Source organism: Sceloporus occidentalis, unplaced genomic scaffold (genome assembly GCF_023333645.1).
Source record: "Sceloporus occidentalis isolate IW3139 unplaced genomic scaffold, rSceOcc1.0.p SCAF_64, whole genome shotgun sequence".
NCBI classification, from domain to species: Eukaryota; Metazoa; Chordata; class Lepidosauria; order Squamata; family Phrynosomatidae; genus Sceloporus; species Sceloporus occidentalis.
This window is the reverse complement of record NW_028317044.1, coordinates 3676791-3698297: the sequence shown is the minus strand read 5'-3', so window position 1 is coordinate 3698297 and position 21507 is coordinate 3676791. Positions and strand designations below refer to the sequence as shown.

Here is a 21507-nt window from a genome sequence, read left to right as displayed (position 1 = left end):
ACCCTCCACCATTTCCCCTTTGTCTTCAAATAACATTCCCTCGCAGGCCTTGTCCGCTTCCCAGGGCATTGGGCATGCCCCTAGCTATGGCACATCAACTCAATTTCTCACTTTCACCATTCTTTTCTCCTCCCAGTCCTTCTGGAACTTCTTCCACTTCGTTGTGTGGTTGGGCATGCCTCCTCCTTTCATATGTTCAGGGACTGGAGGGTCTTCCCCCTTCCTTCGGCCACCGTCGCTTTGTCCCTTTGCCTTGTAACCCAGCCACCTTTCCTTTCTTTGTGAAGTCGAAGGCCTTCATGGCCGGCATCCATAGTTATTTGTGGGTTTTTCAGGCTCTGTGGCCATGTTCTAGAAGAGTTTATTCCTGACGTTTCGCCAGCGTCTGTGGTTGGCATCATCAGAGAATTCAAAGATGCCAGCCATAGATGCTGGCGAAACGTCAGGAATAAACTCTTCTACAACATGGCCACATAGTCCAAAATATCCATAAAAACTTTCCTTTCTTTTCTTGTACCCCCATCTCTCCTGTGTCTCTAGTCTTCCAGCTGTCCCCTGTGCTTCTGACCACTGACCCTCTTTCTTCCTCAGGTCCCTCCCAACTTCCTCTTGTCCGTCTACCTGGTTCTCCAGTTGTCAGTCCTTCCCTATTGTCCTACAACACTTGATATTCGCTGGCATCTCACCCTACTTAGCTTCCATGGTTAGAGAAGCCCCTTCCTTGGGTCTCTCCATCCATCTGCCTCTCAGCTTCTCTCTATCCTATCTGCCTCCCCCTCCTGGTATTTCTCTCCCTCTTTTAACTTTCCTGCCTTCTCCCAAAGCTCTAGCCCAGTGATGGCGAACCTATGGCACGCGTGCCAGAGGTGGCACTCAGAGCCCTCTCTGTGGGCACATGTGCCATCACCCCAGCACAGAGTTTGCCAGAGTTTGTTATTAGAAAGGCAGAGGGACATGGCACTTTGCAATAAATAAGTGGGTTTTGGGTTACAGTTTGGGCACTCGGCCTCTAAAAGGTTCACCATCACTGCTCTAGCCCTTGCTCTTAGGTCTGGCTGCACCACCTTCCCCAGTGCAGTTTCTGGCCATGCTGGAGAGTCACCAGCATCCTTCACTGGTCTGTTGCCATTTGTGGCATCCTTGCAAGTCGGGGTTTGGGTATTGGGTGGAGCGGGACACCCCAACCCAGCCCTGAGTCTGTCACACAGTGTTACTGGGCTAATTTATCCAGAAAAATCAATAGAGAAATGCAGAACAAACATATAGTGTCAAATCATTCCAAAACTAGATGACATTGTGATGGTGGTGGCCCTGGACCAGGCCATCTGAATTCTTACCTTGAAATCCTGGTCTTTTTACAGGTTCTTCCACAAGACGTTCACTGGAGTCTCTCTCATGAACTGGCAACACAAGAGATAGAGTCTTACTCATTTGTCTTCCTTTTTAATGTGTTTCCAGAACTGTTCAGACACTGTTTAAAGACGCCTCCTCTTTCATTTATTTGTAACACAGCAATCACATCTTTATTACATTGTTTACTGCAGACATTCTGTTGCGACCTGATACTGAAAGTCTTGTTTTTCTCCAGCCATTATTCACTATCTTGCCAATGCTGAAGCTGCTAAAAATGTTCAGCTAGAATATGAAAAGGAAATCAGGGTTGGGGCATAAAACGAATGTGTGAAAAGGAGCTTCTCTGTCAGAGGCTTTGGTAAATGAGGCATGTATGCACCTGCCAGGCATCTGATGAGTGAGCTCTGGTCCATAAAAGCTTATGCCATAATTAAAATGTCAATCTCTGATGTGCCACAAACGTCTCACTACTTTTCTTTACCTGTTGCTCCTGAGCTGTCAGAAGCCGTCTCCTTCACTCCTTCTGCGAGAAGTTCTGGTCTGAAAAATAGTCAACAACATAAAAATGGGAAAACGTATGCTAAGGCAGATCGATGATTCATTTAGGTCTGTATCATTTTCATGGACTGGCAGCATGACTTTCAAACACTTGGCATTTCCCAGCCCTGCCTGAAAATGCCAAAGATTAAGGCTGGGACGTTTGTAATTTTATTAATCTCACGCAGAGTTGGTTCTTTGTTTAAACAGAGGCTGGATGGCCATCCGTTGGAAGTGCTTTGATTGTGAGTTTCTGCATGGCAAAATGGGGTTGGACTGGATGGCCCTTGGGATCTCTTCCAACTCTATGATTACGTAATCCATTCCATAACTGCAAATCCCAAGACTAGGAACTTTTGTAAGTGAAGGACAAACATAACCTACAAACCAAGTTATGCCCATTCCCGCGAAAAAGGAGAGCCTTATGTGATCAGACCATTGATCCATCTAGGTCAGCATTGTCCATAATGATTGGTAGTGGCTATCTAGGCTTCCAATGAGACCTTTCGAACCAGAGCAAGAGATGCTGGGGACTGGACCTTCCAAAATAAACTGCAGAATTCTTTCTGGCTAATAAACCAAGGCATCTAGAACAGTGATGGTGAACCTTTTACAGGCTGGGCGCCCAAACTGCAACCCAAAACCCACTTATTTATTGCAAAGTGCCATGTCCCTCTGGCTTTCTAGTAACAAACTCTGGCAAAGTCTGTGCTGGGGTGATGAGACATGTGCCCACAGAGAGGGCTCTGAGTGCCACCTCTGGCACACGTGCCATAGGTTCGCCATCACTGATCTAGAATATTGCTTGTAACATTCAACATTCTGCAGTGAGGGGGAAACACACATTTAGGTCTCTTCCAACTCTTCGATTCTATGACTCCATAATTTATTTAGAAAAACGGAATGACTTGAGATGCAGGGAAGTGGAATCTTTTTAGAGTGTTCAAGAAGGCATTAGAGAGGCTTTGTTTATGTTAGAAGATCTGGTTGTTAAAGTCTTCTTTGAACTGAATTAGGTTTCTGGCCTGTTCTTTTAACTATCCTGTTTCTCCAAAAAATAAAACATACCCATAAAATAAGTCGTAGCAGGATTCCTAAGCTTTTGCGCAATATAAGCCATACCCCGAAAATAAGACATAGTGATAGGCCTGGCACAGAAGGGAAAGGAGCAGAAAGATTGGGGCCAATGGTCCTAAAGGAAACAGAGTCGCAAGAGATTCAGGATGGAATTCCAGGTTTGGAGAGTTATGACGATGTTCCCGAAGACGACGACTTAACTATATTTGAATAAATGTAGATTGCTGTGCCATACTTAATAAAAATAAGACATCCCCGAAAATAAGCCATAGTGTGTCTTCTTGATATGTGTGTGTGTGTGTGTGTGTGTGTGTGTGTGTGTGTGTATATATATATATATATATATATATATGTCAGTGTCTTGTTTTCAGGGAAACACGGTATTTATTTGAAAGCCTCCTACTGTAGGTGGCCTTCAGATGTTGTTGCCCTACGACATCCATCTGTCATGCCTAGCATAACAGGAATTGTGGGAGTCATCATCCAAAAACATCTGAATGGCCACAGCTGCCCAGCCCTGTTTGAAATGGTAATTTCACATTACAAGATTTCAATTGCTGGAGGGGCTTGAAATGGAGTTTTCTATGCTGTAGTGTCTTTTTATTACATGTGAGAGTTTCAGAGCATCAGAGGTGGGACAGTGATGCCAGGGTATGAAGGTGGGCTCCTGATCCCTCGACTACATATATCAAGGAAAAAGAAGATTGACTAAGCCAGAGCGGGAAGCAAAGTTGGTGGTTTCGACCTTACCGCTTGATGACAAACCGGATGCTGCTGCTTGCTTGGAGAATCTTTTTTAGCTTTGCAATCCCAAAGCAGTTTGGCCGCCGAAGTAAGATGCCATCTGGCAAGCCTACGACAAAAAGGTCTTCTGGATACATCAAGAATTTGGAATACGGGACTTTGACCGGCTCAGAAATTCCTATGGCTTTAGCTGCAAAAGCAAGCACACAACGTCAGCAAGAACATTCCACATGACCTATCCCTTTAAAGAAAAGATGATCAGATATCGATGCACATAACCAGAAGACTTGTGGCCCTTTCACACCACAACGTTCTAGTGCTACGATTCTACTTTAATTGCTATGGCTGCATCCTATGGAATCCTGGGGGTTATGGTTTGGTGAGGAACTAGAGCTCACTGGCGGAGAATTCCAAGTGTGTTGCTGTTGTTGTTGTTGTTGTGTGCCTTCATGTCATTTCAGACTTATGGCGACCCTAAGGCGAATCTATCATGGAGTTGTCTTGGCAAGATTTGTTCAGAGGAGGTTTGTCGTGGCCTTCACCTGAGGCTGAGAGCATATGACTTGCCATAGGTCCATGGATGAGCTGGGAATCAAATCCTGTGTCCTAGTCCGACACTCAAACCACTACACCACACTGGCTCTCATAAGATTTCTAAGTATGTCCCCTTAACCTATGAATCCCAGGAATTCATAGGACGATGAAATCATGGTAGTGGTTTGAGTGTGGGTCTAGGACTCTGAGGAAAAAAGGGATCAAACCCCCATACAGCTATGGAAACCCATCGGGTGCATAAAGCTTGCCAACAAAACCCTGCGATAGGGTCACTATAAGACAGCGCTTACTTTTAAAAATGTATATTTATTGATATTGATATTGATATTATTATTGCTATAAATTCCATACATTCATTCATATTCATACTTACAAAACAATGAGCAATCAATACTATTATATCACAATATAGCACAATGTATCATAATAGGTTAGTCTCAAATTAGTTTATTGCGATCTGATTGATGTTTAACCATTTATATTTCTATCCAGGGAAGTCTTTTGTTATTCCACATCTCCCATATTTATCCACCTTTCATCGTCAGTATATTATCTACGACTTACTCGTTAGTTACTTGAAAGTACTCCCATCTTCCATTACCACTACTTCCACATTTGACCACCTATCTCCTACTCTTCCTATCCTTCTAGCCTCTCATTCCTGACTATTCCTACCTTAATCTCGTCTACTGTTTCTTCTTACTGTCTTCTTATTTCTTATTTACTACCTATCCGACTTCTTCATTATGCCCTCCTCTTATCTTCAAACGCTTACTCTCAGCTAAGAAAGGGCTTACTTGAAGGTACACAACAACAACAACCAGAGTCTGAAGGGCCTTTTAGGTCATGAAATCCAAGCCATTACTCTTGGTAAGATTTCCCACTACACCAACACAACACATGAAACTCCGGACTCTTCTTAACTGTTCCTGGTGAAAGAACTCTACTCTGAATGGCTGGTGGAAAACTTTAGTAACAAGAAGCTCCTAAGAGGGATGGCAGAGGGAAGTAGGCAGGGAGGCCGAGTAGGGAATTCAAATATAAGACGCCAAGTATCTCACCGTATCTTGCATTGAACAAAATTTCGACTTGTTTCCTCAGTTGACTTAAAACATCACCTATGCCATCTGGAAAAGAAAAGGAGCCAACACAGAGATTTGTAAAAATACAGGCCTGTTACAGACAGCCAAAATAAAGCTGCTTCGGGTCTCTTTGGAGGTATGCTGTTTAAATGATGCATGCATCCTAAAAATCCAAAAGCTGCACCAAAGCTGCCCTCCAGTGCTTAGGAATGGAGTCTGGCTTTGGCGCGACCTCCGGACTCTTAGGACCCATGCATCATTTAAACAGCATACCTCCAAAGAGACCCAAAGCAGCTTTATTTGGGCAGTCTGTAACAGGACTATTTGTTTTTTAAATTTAAATAATTTATTTAACATATTTTCAGGGTAGCTTCTAACTAACAAAGAACAATACAGAAAACAACACTTAAAAAGCCATGGAAAGTAAAAAATAGGTAAGCATGCAAACTTAAAATCTAACGGTCGTGGGCAGAATCATGGCACAGAGAGACCAAAAGTGTGAATGGTGTATCGGCACATGGATTTTCTTTTCTTTTAACAAACTAGTGTCCTCTTTTATACTCATGCCTGACACTGCTTATGTGATAAGTCTTACGATGAAAACCACCTTCAGAAACCAGATACACTCACCTTTGTTGTCCACCTGGTTCTCCCCATGTTGCAGGTTTTTGTTGGCTCCTTTCTCTGAAACCAGAAAGAAAACCGCTATTTAACAGGGAGCTAAAGTTCATAAAGCTTTTTTTAATCATATTCCTGCTGCTAGAGGAAGCATTCTGTGTAAGTTTCAGGCTTCGTAAGAAACTCTAGATCGGTGGTTTTCAAACTTTGGTCCTCCAGGTGTTTTGTACTTTAATACCCAGAAGGCTTAACCAGCTTGGCCAACCATCAGGAATTCTGCAAGCAGACATCCAAAACATCTGGAGGATCAAAGTTTGGGAACCACTGCTCTGGATGGTCCGAATGGAGATATTTATTTTGCAGCTCCTGAGAAATCAACGCTACAGCTATCCCCCTGCTCCCTGTTGTCTGTAACACATAGGGCAGTGATGGTGAACCTTTTACAGACCGAGTGCCCAAACTGCAACCCAGAACCCACCTATTTATTGCAAAGTGCCATGTCCCTCTGGCTTTCTAGTAAGAAACTCTGGCAAACTCTGTGCTAGGCCAACAGCATGTGTGCCCACAGAGAGGGCTCTGAGTGCCACCTCTGGCACGCGTGCCATAGGTTTGCCATCACTGACATAGGGGTATCGGGAAGCCATGTCCAGTTAAAACGGTTTTAAAAGGAACAACCCTCTACAGATAGAATCTGTGTGGTTTTCCTCCAAAGCGTTCACTATGCTGGGATTCTCTCAAGGGCAAAGAGGCTTAAGCCTGTCCATCCAAGGGGTCTCTGGGCAGCTGGGCAGATGTGGCGTTTGAGAAGACCAAACCGCGGAGGAGTGACCAATCACCTGCCAGCCTGTCGCGCACATCCAGATTCACGTGATTGGCTACCGCGTCGCGCATTTCATCAGAACGGGGCGATCGATCTGTTAAGGGGAGAAAAACCAAGACTGTCCAATGATACTATCCCTGGGTGAATGTTATGCTTTCCTATGAGCAGGCGGATGGTGTGGAGGGAGATGCTTTTCACCTTCATTCTCTAGAGGGGAGGACTGTTGTCATGCTACGAAGCTGGGAAATTCAAGAAAGCAAAAGGATGTAGAGTTGGACCACCACATTCACTGGGGTTAGGGGCACAGGATCCCTATGAAAGTGGAAGAACCGCAACTAAAAAAAGGCTACGTTTTTACCTGAGAGAACACCTCTCTAGGAATCTCTAGGTCCTCCAGTGCAACTCTGGGGTCAACATCTGCCAGAGGTTGGTTGCAGAATCACGCTGGAGGACCTACAAATGCCTAGAGAAGTGTTTTCTCTAGTAACCTCTCAGTCCTCCAGCACCACTCTATGGTCAATTTCCAGCAGAGTTGCGCTGCGGACCCCAGAGATTCCTAAAGAGGGCATATTATTAATCAAATCTGCAGATGTCAAAGCTGTAAATGTGGAAAGACAACTGTAATTTCTTCACATAGCAAAAAAGTAACAACTGGAACTCACTACAACAAGCTGTGAAAGAAGGCATTAATGACTTTACAAGGGAAGTCATCAAATTCACAGAGACCATGGAATCCCCTTTGCCCACCTCTGATGCCCATTGCGCACATGCACTTGTGGCTTGAATATTATATTCCATGCGTCAAAGAAAATGGATCGCGATACTTGAAAGCGCAGCCTAAAAGAAATCGTTGAGTCTTAAAGGTGCCACAAGCGACTTGGCTTATTCTCAGTTGTTCTGGATCACAATTCCCATTAGCCCCCTGCAACCCAGATAAGGTGGGTATAATGGGAACTATAGTGCAACCATCTCCAGAAGGCTGCCATAAATCATAATGTGACCAGAATCTGCAACTACAAGACCTACAGATCAGAGATTTTAACGCACGAACTCCAAAACTGTCCAGCTGAGCTGCCCCAAACCTTTGCCCAAATGTTTCTGTTTTAAGGAGCAAACCACTCAGAGATCGACTAGAAGTTTCTAAATGTCCTTCTGGATCAGAGACACTGAAACTTGCTGCAGAAATACCTCTTTCCTTCCAGGGCACTCTAGTCAGATACTTGTAAATCAAATAAATATCACAAAGAGGTATCTCTGCCATCCAATACAATCTTATCCCAGTGTGGAGAATGCTCCTGCTCAGGCTTCAAATGAGCCAACCATACCCGCTTCTGGCATGTTCTGTCCCATCCTCCTCTCCACAAGCGACACTGAGCAATTGGCGCCACTGGGTATGCATGGGGGTGTTTCAGATTTGCCATCTCATTTAGCCCCCAGATCCCTAGATCTTCTCACCAAGCTTCACTGGTTTCTGATGGTACAAGCCTTGAAATTCCTCCCCTCATTTCTCAATGGCCCCATTTTGCTTCCACTCCTGTTGCCACTCACCGCTAGAGTCTGCCATTTCTAGCCGGATCCTACGCAATGTAAGACACAGCCTTGCATTCCACTGGTGTCATATGCAGAAAGCATGGATCTACCATGAAATACACAGACTTCTCCGTGATATGCTAGTGCAGGCTTGGAAAAGATCCTTTTGGGGAACAAATCAAGACATCTGCCTTTGGATGCGAGAATGGTTTCTGGCCTTATTCAGGCCGCTCTGCTATTTCCAGTCAGTACTGTTGCTCAATTTACTCCAATCAACTTGAATACCCTTTGTACTAGCTGCACTTCTGGAATCCTATAGGTTAATCCCACTAGAGTAAATCCATTGAATTAAATGCTGAATGCTGAATCAACATACAGATAAATTCAATGGCTCTGCTCTAGTTAGGAATAATTATCTACTCCAAACTGTGGTAAAGGCTGACAAGAAGTTGGACATGATCTTACAAAGAATGATCGGCTAATAAGACATCAGAGTGGTCAAAACCAAAACCCTCGGTTGGCTATGCTTGCTGAGGGATACTGAGTAGAGTTCCCAAAAAGGAACTTTTCCAAACTCTACTCAGGACACAGTTTAGGATTTGTGACTTGATCCTTTGAGAAGAGTGTATATTTCAGCCCAAGATGGATGTCTGGATGAAACAGCCTCTGTGCTCAGAGTGAAATGCAGCACTGACAATACCTAAAGGGGTAGTGGGAACCATGCAGACCTCCTCCCCAAATAATATTATTAGATTGCAATCCAAGCATTCCTCTCTACTGGCTATACTTGCTAAAAGGTTGCTGGGAAATGTAGTCCAACAACATCTAGAGGCCCGCATAATCCCCACCGTGGCCTAGATGCATTGGCACATCCAGGGTTTGGGGCACAACAAGCACTCAGAGGAATGCAACAGGTTTTTTTATTATTAATCGAAACATGGTCTTAAATCTTGACAGCATCACCAGAAGATACTTGCAGTTGATACCTGGAACAGTGATTTGAATGATGTCTACTTCATCTGGTTCTATTTTGATGCGTTTAATGCCTCCCAGTTCTCCTGAAGTACCTGCCAAGGAAAAATGAACCAGCAATAAGAAAAGTGAACCAACTACAAGAAACATAAGAAGCTGCCTCAATGATCCCTCTCTTTTGGGATTACCTCATGTAGGGATGCGAAAAGGGCATCCTATAGCTGCGAGTGGCACATGACCTTCTGCCATGTTTTGGGGGCGATCAGACAGCTTTAGGGCAAAGGAAAGCCTTTTGGTAACAGGAAGCAAACTGGTATTTAATGTCTAGGTAACTCCTTGTTGCAAGAAACGCCTTTTTGGGGACTGAACTGTTCAGTAGGATAAACCGTGGCAAAATCATACCTGTGTCATTGAGAGGGCCTTGGTGGTGGCATTTTAAAAAGTTTCACCAGAAGCTATGGATGGCATCTTCAGAAAATGCTGGCATGGAAGAGAGTGGGGTATATATATATGTTGGTATATACAGTACATTGGTGTGGTCTCTTCCAGCTCTATGATTCTATGTTGGTATATACCAGTGATGGCGAACCTATGGCATGCATGCCAGAGGTGGCACTCAGAGCCCTCTATGTGGGCACACATGCTGTCACCCTAGCACAGAGTTTGCCAGAGTTTCTTACTAGAAAGCCAAAGGGATGTGGCACTTTGCAATAAATAAGTGGGGTCTGGGTTGCAGTTTGGGCACTCAGTCTGTAAAAGGTTCACCATCACAGGTATATACAGTATATATACCCCACTCTCTTCCATGCCAGCATTCTCTGAAGATGCCATCCATAGCTTCTGGCATAACATCAGGAATAAACTCTTCTAGAACATGGCCTCATAGCCCAAAAAACCCACAAAAAAACTATAGCTGCTAGCCATGAGAGTCTTCGACTTCACAATGATCATCTACTTTCTCTGCCATTAAAAGAGTACCTAACAAGAGAGCAGTCGTTGTTCATAACTTACCTGGTTCAGAGTCCCCAGCGACAGTGCACTTTTCAGACCTGGCAAAGGAAATTAATATCATCGACTTTTCACTTATAAAATGCTTCGTGCAACATTGCTAGATGCTGCACAGTCAAAGCAGGGATGAAAGACATAATACAACAAAAGGGCACATCATTAGATGATAGTAAAACACATTGCTATATTCATTTTCCCCCCAAAGTGCAGAAATAGTGAAATATTTATACTGCTTGTCCTCAAGTACATTTTTGTTAAATGCTATGTTAAATGCCAGTTTTGCACATGTAGTGTGGTGGCTATCAGGTTCAAGGCTGGGCAACAGTGTTATACCTGGTTTATCCAAGTCTAATTCACAAAGGCTGATACTGGGATTGAACCAAAGGTCTATTTTATCAAAGGCTGCACACACTACACCATTACAGCAGCTCCATATTGCTTTAACTGTCATGGCTCCATCATATGGATTTGTGGGATGAAGAGATACTTAGAAATGTCTGCTAGAAACCTAACACATACAAGGAAAGAGATTCCACCTCAGCATTAGGAACATTAGGAACAACTTCCTAACACCAATGTAAGAGCTGTTCAATAGTGGAAGATGCTGCTGCCTTGGAGGTTCATAGAATCATAGAGTTGGAAGAGACCCCAAAGGCCATCCAGTCCAACCCCATTCTGCCATGCAGGAAATCCCAATCAAAGCATATCCAACAGATAGCCATATAGCCTCTGTTTAAAGACCTCCAAAGAAGGAGACTCCACCACACTCTGGAGTGGGGTGAAGGGGAAGGAGAGGATAAAATGACTTTTTTACCTATGATTCGTCTGTGAAGTCCCTGCTAGATCAAGAAATGCCATTCTGTGCGGTTCAGGAGAGATTTCCCCAGAAGGGCTGGATGGCTCAATCTTTGTTGAATCTTTGGTAAATTTACTTCCTATTTAAGAAAATCGGGAGCCATAAGGAAATCGGAAAAGGACATAAAGAAAAGAAGTAAGGAAAAATGTTTGTCAGGTATCATTACAGAAGAGAGTCCAGGAATTATCAACGTAAGGATGCCATCCGCTTTGCAAACGCCAGCCACTTTGGCTCAGTTTCAGCCATGTTGGCCTTTGGCTCTGATCCCATCTACTGTTGGTATTGGCCCCCAACAAATTACAAATTACAACGAAACAGGGATCTTCACAGCAAAATGGTTTCCCATCTCTCACTTAAGAGGCAAAATTCCTCCTCTCCCAAAGGTGTCATTTCCCAATTGTTTTAGTAATCAATAGAGTAGTCAATAGAGCAAGTAGGAATTGCCCCAAAGTTGCACTGAAAAGTGATATGGGCATCCAACCCAGCATTAAAAAGCAAAAGGCCAAATCCTTTCCACCGCATTTCACACACTTCATTGGCCACAGATGAGGCTCTAAATATCCTATTACATTGCAGAAAAAAAGATGAAATTTGGTATTTGGGTTACAAACTGGATGTCATTCGAATATCTCAGCTCTTCTACATTAAGCTGGTCTGTTGCATAATGTTGTTAACTTAGTGAACCACAGTAATTTCTGATTTTACGCATTTTCCTCTTGCACACCCATAGGATATCCATTATTATTATTAAGCTTTATGTATATAGTGCTGTATATTTACACAGCGCTGTACATAGAATCAATTAAAATAGATAAAATAGACAAAATAAACCTGCCTATGGCATACATTCTATGAAAATGATTAAATATCATACATATTAGTACATGTTGACATTCAATAAAACAAGGCAGACAACCAATTAAAATAACATTCGATAACAATCATGTAACGCCTGGGAACGCTTCCTTAAAACCTATGGCCTGTTCCAGACTGCCAAAATAAAGCTGCTTCAGGTCTCTTTGGAGGTATGCTGTTTAAATGATGCATGCATCCTAAGAATCCAGAAGCTGAACCAAAGCTGCACTCCGGTGCTTAGGAATGGAGTGTGGCTTTGGCTCGACCTCCGGACTCTTAGGAGCCATGCATCATTTAAATAGCATACCTCCAAAGAGACCCCAAGCAGCTTTATTTTGGCAGTCTGGAACAGGCCTCAGTTACCTAGTTCTGATTATATTACATTACCCAAATCCAACCAAATATGGTTCACTCTAACAATAGCTTAATTGTAACAGGGCAACTTCAAATATTAATTCTGAAGGTGGTTTGTGCCACCAAATCACAGTTAGGATTAAGCACAGTTTAGGATGTGGGTAAAGGTGTGTAAACTGTGGTTGATCTAAAATGGAAGAAGACACTTCCAATCTTTTCTTTCTGACCACATGAAAAAGGGAAGAGAGTGCATGAGGTTGGAGCGCTTTGAATCCAGAGCTTCCAACTATAATGGTTTTCTGTTACATGTAAAGTCTCCCAAACGAAGGCTTTCATGGCCGGAATACATAGTTTTTTGTGGGTTTTTCAGGTGTTGTGGTCATGTTCTAGAAGAGTTTATTCCTGATGTTTCACCAGCATCTCTGGCTGGCATCTTCAGAGAATGCTGGCATGGAAAAAAGTTGGGTCACACAGTATGTATATGTATACACCCCACTCTCTTCCATGCCAGCATTCCCTGAAGATGCCAGCCACAGATGCTGGTGAAACGTCAGGAATAAACTCTTCTAGAACATGGCCACATGGCCCCAAAACCCCCACAAAAAACTATAGTAAATAAATACTTCACATATATAATTCTCTGTTTCACCAAGATACACAAAAGTGTGCCAGGAAGCATTTCCCCCCACAGGCGCAGCAGAATTCAAGAAAATGTCTCACCTACCTGTAAAAATTCTTTCATCAAACATCCTGTAAAGGAATACAAAACAATTCAGATGGAAGGAAGAAGAGTGGGGGAGATGTTAAGAACACTAGTCAGGGGTATATTCATTGCATGCCATAGTCAGAGATATACAGCCTGCAAACATGGAGGTTCTATCCAGATCCTGTGACCACCAGCTGCAGATTGATCTAACCTCCTTTACAAATTTAAGTAATTTCTTTTAAGGTTATGTTAGGATCAAACTACACGTTACGTTAATTATAGGTAACTTTTCCAATAACTGGTAGTCCTGAAATGACTATATAATACCACACCACTTGCATGAAGCTTGACACCTTGTGAGGGGTGCTGGCTTCCATGTCAATGGATCAGTGACTCAATTCCAAGTTCTAACCCAAACTTTAAAGACACTATCTTTAAAGATAACTAACGCATTTACAGTTTGGGCTAAAACATGGAATGGATTCACTAACCAGCTGACATAAGAAGCATCAATCTCTACTGATGACAGCTGACTATACTTTTAATATGTCTACATATAATATACACAAATTTCATACCAATGTATGAATGAATGAATGAATTTATCATGACACTTGGCAGCACAATCTTAAACCTAAATCTATCTACATAGATAAGTATATACCTAGAAATTTAGGTAAAAAAATTGACCCCCAAAAAACCGAGTCAACTTATCCACGGCTCAATGTAAGTACTGTATCTTAACTCATATTTAAAAGAAGGAACTATCTCCTGGTGAAAAGCAAGATTATAATATGTGAAGCACTGACCCCCTCTACTCTCTCATCCATCCAGTCTTAAGAATAAGCACAAAGGCCTGTTCCAGACTGCCCAAATAAAGCTGCTTGGGGTCTCTTTGGAGGTATGCTATTTAAATGATGCCTGGGTCCTAAGAGTCCGGAGGTTGCGCCAAAGCCACACGCCATTCCTAAGCACTGGAGGGCAGCTTTGGTGCAGCTTCCGGATTCTTAGGATGCTTGCATCATTTAAACAGCATACCTCCAAAGAGACCCAAAGCAGCTTTATTTTGGCAGTCTGGGACAGGCCAAAGAGTTATGTCTGGTGGAATTTTCATAAGTTCTTTGACATTGTTTTGCTTTGCTTTATCCTTTAGATCTTTGTTATATGCCCCTAAATTTTACCCTCAACTTATCTAAGGGTGGTGACAAAATCCATAATTTTGGCCCCCAAACTTGCCCTCGACTTATACATGAAGTTGATTTGCAGTAGAGTATATACAGTATACACACACAGAGAGCATTTCTACTCTGCTTCTCAGGTAGGACGCAGTGGCACAGTGGTAAAGATGATGACCTTGAAGGCTGAAAGATCGACAGGTCAGCAGTACGAGGCCCGAATGCCATAGGATGGAGTGAACCCCTGCCACTAGTTCCAGCTTCTGCCAGCCTAGCAGTTTGAAAGCACATAAAAGCGCAAGTAGATCAATATGTGCTACTTTGATGGGATGGTAACAGCATTCTGTGTAGTCATGCTGCCCACATGATCACAGAGTCGTCTTTGACAACGTTGGCTCCTTGACTTCGTTACAGAGATGAGCACCATCCCCTACAGTCAGCCACGTCGACCTCATGTATAAGTCGAGGGCAGGTTTGGGGGCCAAAGTTATAGATTTTGATATAATCCATGGATAAGTCAAGGGTAAAATTTAGGAGCATGTAACAAAGGATCTAAAGAACGAAGCAAAGGAAAATTGTGCCAAGGCATTTACCAAATCCCAACAGATTATACTGTTTGGTGCTGAGCCATGAAACTTTATTGGCTAACCTCTGGTCAGTTATTACCTTCCACCTCAATCTCCTGCACAGGACAGGTGTAAGAAAACAGTTACTTGATGAAGAAATGGATATGTAAGAATACAGTGGGTCCTCCACATTTGCCGGAATTAGGGGCACAGGACCTCTGTGAAAATGGAAAAACCTCAAATAAAAAAGCACTATTTTGTTTACACAAGAGAACACCTCTCTCGGAATATCTAGGTCCTCCAGCGCAACTCTATGGTCCAGGCCAGCCAGAAGTTGACCATAGCATTGCAATGGAGGACCTGTGAATACCTAGAAGTGTTCTCTCTAGGAATCTCTGGGTCCTCCAATGCAACGTCTGGTGGACATTGACAGCAGAGTTGCACAGGAGGACCCCGAAATTCCTAGAAAGAAGATATTAATAAAATCCGTGAATAACCCAATCTGCCAAAGTCAAAGCTGCAAATGGGGAGCGTTGACTTTATATATTCCAACAGATAACCACGTTAATCCGGAAAATCAGTATGCAAAGGGATCTTGTAGCACCTTTGAGACTAGCATAAGCTTTCGTAGACTTGAGTCTAGTTCCTTCCCAAGGTGCAAACTCCAGGACACTGTTGCATGTTTCCATGGCAGTTAATCTGGAATGATAGCACTGTAATTGTATAGCAATGTAAAAGGGTCCTAGGTTCACTTACGAAGGCTATTTCAAAACCAAGTGGGGTTTTTCTGCCCATTGCCGTCTGCATCCCTTAAACAGCTCAGGTTATCCAAGTACCTTTTAATTACAAAGTGGATGTGGTGCCTCTCCTCCAATATTCGCTTGAGCTTCGGGACTCCATAAGTGCATGGCCTTTTGAAGGGGATTTTGTCAGGAATCCCAATGATTTCGACTGCCTCCGGGTCACAAGCAATTTTTCGGTACGGGACAGGGACCATGTGATCTAGACCCAAGGCTTCGGCTGAAAGAAAAACCACATTCAATGTTTAGGAGTAAGACGAGTCAGAACTTGATTAACTGCAGCTTTGCAACTTGGTCTTCTGTAAAAACCTTCTTGCAAGTTATTATTATTATTAAGCTTTTTTTATATATGTAAATGTATACAACTGCAACAGCAGAAGTCTCTGTATTGAGACTATTCATGTTTACAAAACAGCTTTCGAAAGCAGGCGCAATACTCTTATATAGTGCAAGTTGGTGGTATATAGCAAAGTACACAAAGAGAAAAACTAAGATCTGAAGCTGTATCCAAGATATCCAGTTCCACCTCCCAATCTCCCTCAGAGAGTCAAAACCTAAAATAGGAAGGGGACAATACTATCTTTATGCACAGAGAAAGCAACGCCCATGATAAAGGCCAGTAAAGAGGACAGGGTCCTCATGGTGTAGCACTTTGGGATTGAAGCAGCCCTGGTCGCACAGTGGTTAAATGCCAGTCCTCCAGCCACAAGGTTGTGAGTTGGATCCCAGGGGCTCCAAGGTTGACTCAGCCTTCCATCCTTTCGTAGGTTGGGGGCAATTGGCTTACAGAATGTAAACCGCTTCGAGAGTGCTGAGTTCAGTATGAAACGGTATAGATATGTAAATGCTGTTGCTATATTGGGGTAGCAATCATATGTTATTTCAGAAGTAGAGCAGAATGCATAGGTCTTCTCCTCGGAGTGTGGCAGAGTCTCCTTCCTTGGAGGTTTTTAAACAGAGGCTCAGTCGGAGGTGCTTTGATTGAGAGTTCCTGCATTGCAGTGGGTTGGACTGGATGGCCCTTTGGGACTCTTCCAACACTAGGATTCTATGATACTTGGCTCAGTTAGGAGACTGGGAATCTATGGCCTGTTCCAGACTGCCAAAATAAAGCTGCTTTGGGTCTCTTAAGGTATGCTGTTTAAATGATGCGTGCATCCTAAGCATCCAGAAGCTGCACCAAAGCTGCCCTCCAGTGCTTAGGAATGGAGTGTGGCTTTGGCGCAACCTCCGGACTCATAGGACCCAGGCATCATTTAAATAGCATACCTCCAAATAGACCCGAAGCAGCTTTATTTTGGCAGTCTGGAACAGGCCTATGTCTCCAAAATGGTGAGCAGCACGCCCTGTGTATGCGGTATAGAAATGTATATGCTATCGCTATTGCTCTGAAACCACAAAGGAGGAATGGATAATCAGCCCTCGCCAGGGCAAGGAAGTTCGGAGTTGTAGTCTAGACAACCTCAGGAGGACCACTTCCAATGCAGGGTACTGTTTTCTTCATGGATGCCATCCTAACAGTTTTGGCTGCCAACCCTCCATGGAGGAGGGTTGGCAGAAGGTGTCACACATCAGGGCAATTATCAATTGACTGTTTGATAAAAGGGACGTTCAAAACCGAAGAAGACTACCTTAATTAGAAGCTGCATAACTCAAATGCGCCATGCCAAGGAAGCAATTAACAGAAAGGACACATAGCATATGGCATCTACTTGCGTTGGCAGCATTTAAACAAGAAAAAAAGCACCTAAAAAAAAACACCCACTTGTTCGTTCCGCAAAGCCATGCAAGCCATAAGCGCTGCAGATGACAAACAGCCGTTTCGCGCCCACTCACCATATCTGCTGTTAAACAGAATTTGCACACATTCCCTCAGGGTGTTGATATCTTCAGTTTCTTTTATAAAACTGTCCCATTTATCTGGCAAAACAAAATAAGAGAAGTTTCCACACGGCAACAGATTCCCCCCCCATCGCGCTTCACCGCAGGGCCCAGGATTTGCTCCCCATCTCTGCCTCTTCCTCCCTTTGTTATTACTAATAGTACTACTACTATTATTATTATTACACTTTATTTATACAGCACTGTAAATTTACACAGTGCTGTACATGTCAATACAATGGCGCTAGAGAGAAAGGCTCTTTCCTTCCTTGGAGGTCTTTAAGCAGAGGCTAGATGGCCATCTGCTGGGGATGCTTTGATCTGGATTTCCTGCGTGGCAGAATGGGGTTGGACTGGATGGCCCTTGTGGTCTCTTCCAACTCTATGATTCTATGATTCTAAGGCAGAAGGATTTTTTGGCGTGACAGCCACACCAAGTTCAAAATCTCATTGTTGAGTGTTTTCTAAAAGCTCTTCATGGACTCCTCTCTGAAACTCTGGAGGGCAGCTACCACTCTGTGTAGACCAGTGATTCCCAAACTCTGGCCTTCCAGGTGTTTTGGACTTCAGCTCCCAGGATCCCAGGACATTGGCCAAGATGATTGAGGCTTCTGGGAGCTGAAGTCCAAAACATCTGGAAGGCCAGAGTTTGGGAATCAGTGGTGTAGAGTAGACTATACAGTGGGCCCTCCACATTCGCTGGCATTAGGGGCACAGGACCCCCATGAAAGTGAAAAAACTGCAAATAAAAACATTGTTGTTGTTTTTACCTGAGAGAAGACCTCTCTAGGACTCTCTAGGTCCTCGAGCACAACTCTATGGTCAATAGCTGCCAGATGTTGACCATAGAATTGTGCTGGATGACCTACAAATGCCTAGAGAAGTGAAGCTTTCTGCTACGCTGCAGGGACACAGATACCACACCACACTATTAACATGGAAATCACTCTTCCCTAACCAGCGTCACAGAGTATATATATACCCCACTCTCTTCCATGCCAGCATTCTCTGAAGATGCCAGCCACAGATGCTGGTGAAACGTCAGGAATAAACTCTTCTAGAACATGGCCACATGGCCCCAAAAACTATGGATGCCGACCATTCTCTGAAGGTGCCAGCCACAGATGCTGGCGAAACGTCAGGAATAAACTCTTCTAGAACATGGCCACATGGCCCCAAAAACCCACAAAAAACTATGGATGCCGGCCATGAAAGCCTTCGACTTCACACCTAGAGAAGTCTTTTCTCCATAAATCTCTAGGCACTCCAGCTCGGTGGATGTTGACCATAAATCAGCATGGAGGACCTAGAGATTCCTAGAGGGAACATGTTAATCAAATCTGTGAATAATCAAATCCGCAAAAGTCAAAACTGCAAATGTGGGGGGTCAACTGTACTTAGCTAGGTGGGCCTGAGGGTTTTATAAAGCAACTTCTTTAGGAAAGGACCATGGCTCACAGGCACAGAACAGTAACCTTCAATTTTTCTGTTCTTCGACCAGTCAGAGATGCATGAACATGGCCACATACCCCAAAAAACCCACAAAAAAACTATGGACACTGGCCATGATAGCCTTTGACTTTTTAAACCGCCCTGAGAGTCTTTAGGGCTGAAGAGTGGGATATAAATACAGTAAATAAATACATTTAGAATTTTCAGCTAGAGAGTTTTAGTCTCCCACCAAATACAAATCGCATGGTTACATAGGATGCAGACATGGGAGATCACATAGAATATAGTGCTATAACTGCATAGTGGGAAAGGAGATGGATTCCTTGACCTACTGACATGAGCGTCACCAGATGCCACAGGTTGTTTCCCACCCATGCATGGGACCCATGTGGAAACTGGACTCCTATCTTACTTTATTATTCAAAGAGTCATAATGCACATAATAATGTCCTAGTCAGCAACTCCAATTGGCCCGCAATAGATTGAAGTTCTGCTCCATGCAGCTCTCCACTAACCTTTTTGCTCTGCAAATCCTAAAACAGAGATTTCCCTGCTCCTCTCACTCCCTGATAATTTAAAAGTAAGACATCTAACACCGCTTTTGAAGGACCCGCAAGCAAAACAATACCTGATTTGTCATGGACAATGGAGAATAGGATGCGTTTGGAGGAATGGACATTTTGGATGAGCGGACCACCCGGGAGGCTAGATTTCTGTCCTGGACATAAGAAAGGAAAAAAGAAAACAAGCATGAGTACAGGGCTGAGAAAAGTGAGAGCGAAACTGAGATTAACACAAGGTGAGAGGGCTGGTACATCATTCAGTGAAGTAGCTGGACAGGTGAATTTAAAGAATGAGTGAGGAAGAAAGGGCACATCGAGGTTGTCACAGAAGCTACAGTACAGTGCTTCAACCTGGGCAGGCTGTATTGCTGTCCTCAGACTCCAGTGCAGAAACCTAAGCACATCTATGGTATCCCCTAGAATGGCTTTGTTTCCATCCAAGAAACTTTGCCAACAGAGGTGGAACTAGTTACTTAGGCAGAGCTGCAATTCTGTTAAGCTCAAGCTTAAATTGAGCACATATTTAAAACACTGTCCATTTAAGTGCTAAAAGACATCTCTTTGTCCTAGTATGTGCTTCCTTTCACACTGTATCTTGCATTTCAGCATGCTTTGCTTTGTTTTGCGACTGGGCTTTGCTAATTTGCAAAATCTGGCTGCTGAGGCATGCACTTGTAAAAAAAAGAATCCACTTTTGGAGTGAAAAATGTGTTGAATTGCTGGGAATATGAAACCCCATTTGTAGGAGAATTTTTCTTGCATGTGCTGGGAGACCGTTTTAAGTCCCCATCACATTTCTTTGTTCCAGGACCATTTTGGGAAATCAAAATTGAGCCAAGGGGCCTCCCACTACTAGTAGTCTCAGAGACGTCAATGTTAGGTGGCACGTAGTCCACCCTCCAAAGGGACAGAGTCAAGATCAGTAGGGTTTTTTTTTTTTGGGGGGGGGGGGTTGGTCTATGTGGCCATGTTCTAAAAGAGTTTATTCCTGCCATTTCACCAGCATCTGTGGCTGGTATCTCTAGAGAAGGGAGAGGGCCAAGATCAGTTTACCTGGTAAGAGAAATAGGTCCCATTCTTGACAACCTTCTCTCCTTTCTCCTTCCTTCATCATTACCCTAAAGCAGTGATTCCCAAACTTCAGTTCTCCAAGCGTTTTGGACTTCAACTTCCTGAAGACCCAGCCAACTTGGCCAAATGTCAGGAATTCCAAGAAGTCCTAAACATCTGGAAAACCAAAGTTTGGGGATCACTGCCCTAAAGTAAGTTCTTCCATGACCATTATCCTCCAGAAGACCTGGGGGGGAGCTGGGAGAAGGACATGTTTGGTGCTCATAGGAACCTAGGAGTGGTAGACCCATGACCCTGTCAACGCCATCACTTATATATTTCTATTCCCACCCAACTTGAGCTCTTATCCAAGGCATATCAGGGCCTTTGCATAGGATCTGATCAATCACTTTTTGGACAGCAAACATTAAAGTCATTACCACAGCAGTCACCGAACTCCTGTGGCGAAGGCACCTTCGCTTCTCCTGATGAGCGAGACCTTAGCATCTCGCTGACTGCGCTCATCCCATGCCGACCAGAGGGACCCTCCTGCTTTATTTCCATGGCAATCTGCGTGGGAAGTGGCACGCCGTACAGGAAACTGTTGGTGGTGACCCCAGAAAGAGCATCTTGGTTGGCCAGTTTAGCATGCACATTGTTAAGGCCTGGTTCTCGGCTCCCCTTTGACATCAGGGTAGGAGAGTTCAACTCCGAAGTAAGGTTGGGCTCCCTGACGGAGTCCTCAGGTGGCCTAAATGAAGGAGGAAACTGCAGGTAAATTACATGAAAATGTGAAAAGTGTGCTGCTGGATCATGCTAAACAGTTCTGGGCACCACAATTCAAAAAGGATGTGGAGAAACTGGAGTGTGTCCAAAGGAGGGCAACTAAAATGGTGAAGGGTCTGGAAAACATGCCCTACGAGGAACGGCTTAGGGATCTGGAGATGTTCAGC

At 43.7% G+C, this 21507-nt stretch overlaps 1 protein-coding gene across 6 annotated transcripts in view; it reads right to left on the bottom strand.

Annotated features, from left to right (window-relative positions):
• Nucleotides 1-21507, bottom strand: part of GTF2IRD1 (GTF2I repeat domain containing 1) — a 54872-nt gene that overhangs the window by 17310 nt on the left and 16055 nt on the right. For 4 of the 6 annotated variants that reach the window (XM_089493401.1, XM_089493402.1, XM_089493403.1 and 1 more), the window contains exons 6-19: nt 20995-21305; nt 19570-19659; nt 17445-17528; nt 15645-15828; nt 13086-13111; nt 11111-11231; nt 10300-10337; nt 9303-9383; nt 6804-6880; nt 5979-6039; nt 5328-5393; nt 3718-3901; nt 1835-1893; nt 1338-1400 (exon numbers count right to left, since the gene is read on the bottom strand). In XM_089493401.1, coding sequence (XP_089349527.1) covers nt 1338-1400; nt 1835-1893; nt 3718-3901; nt 5328-5393; nt 5979-6039; nt 6804-6880; nt 9303-9383; nt 10300-10337; nt 11111-11231; nt 13086-13111; nt 15645-15828; nt 17445-17528; nt 19570-19659; nt 20995-21305 — 1445 coding nt within the window. Of the gene's footprint in view, nt 1-1337; nt 1401-1834; nt 1894-3717; nt 3902-5327; nt 5394-5978; nt 6040-6802; nt 6881-9302; nt 9384-10299; nt 10338-11110; nt 11232-13085; nt 13112-15644; nt 15829-17444; nt 17529-19569; nt 19660-20994; nt 21306-21507 lie in introns of all 6 variants that reach the window. The other 2 variants (XM_089493405.1, XM_089493406.1) reach the window with 2 other exon arrangements.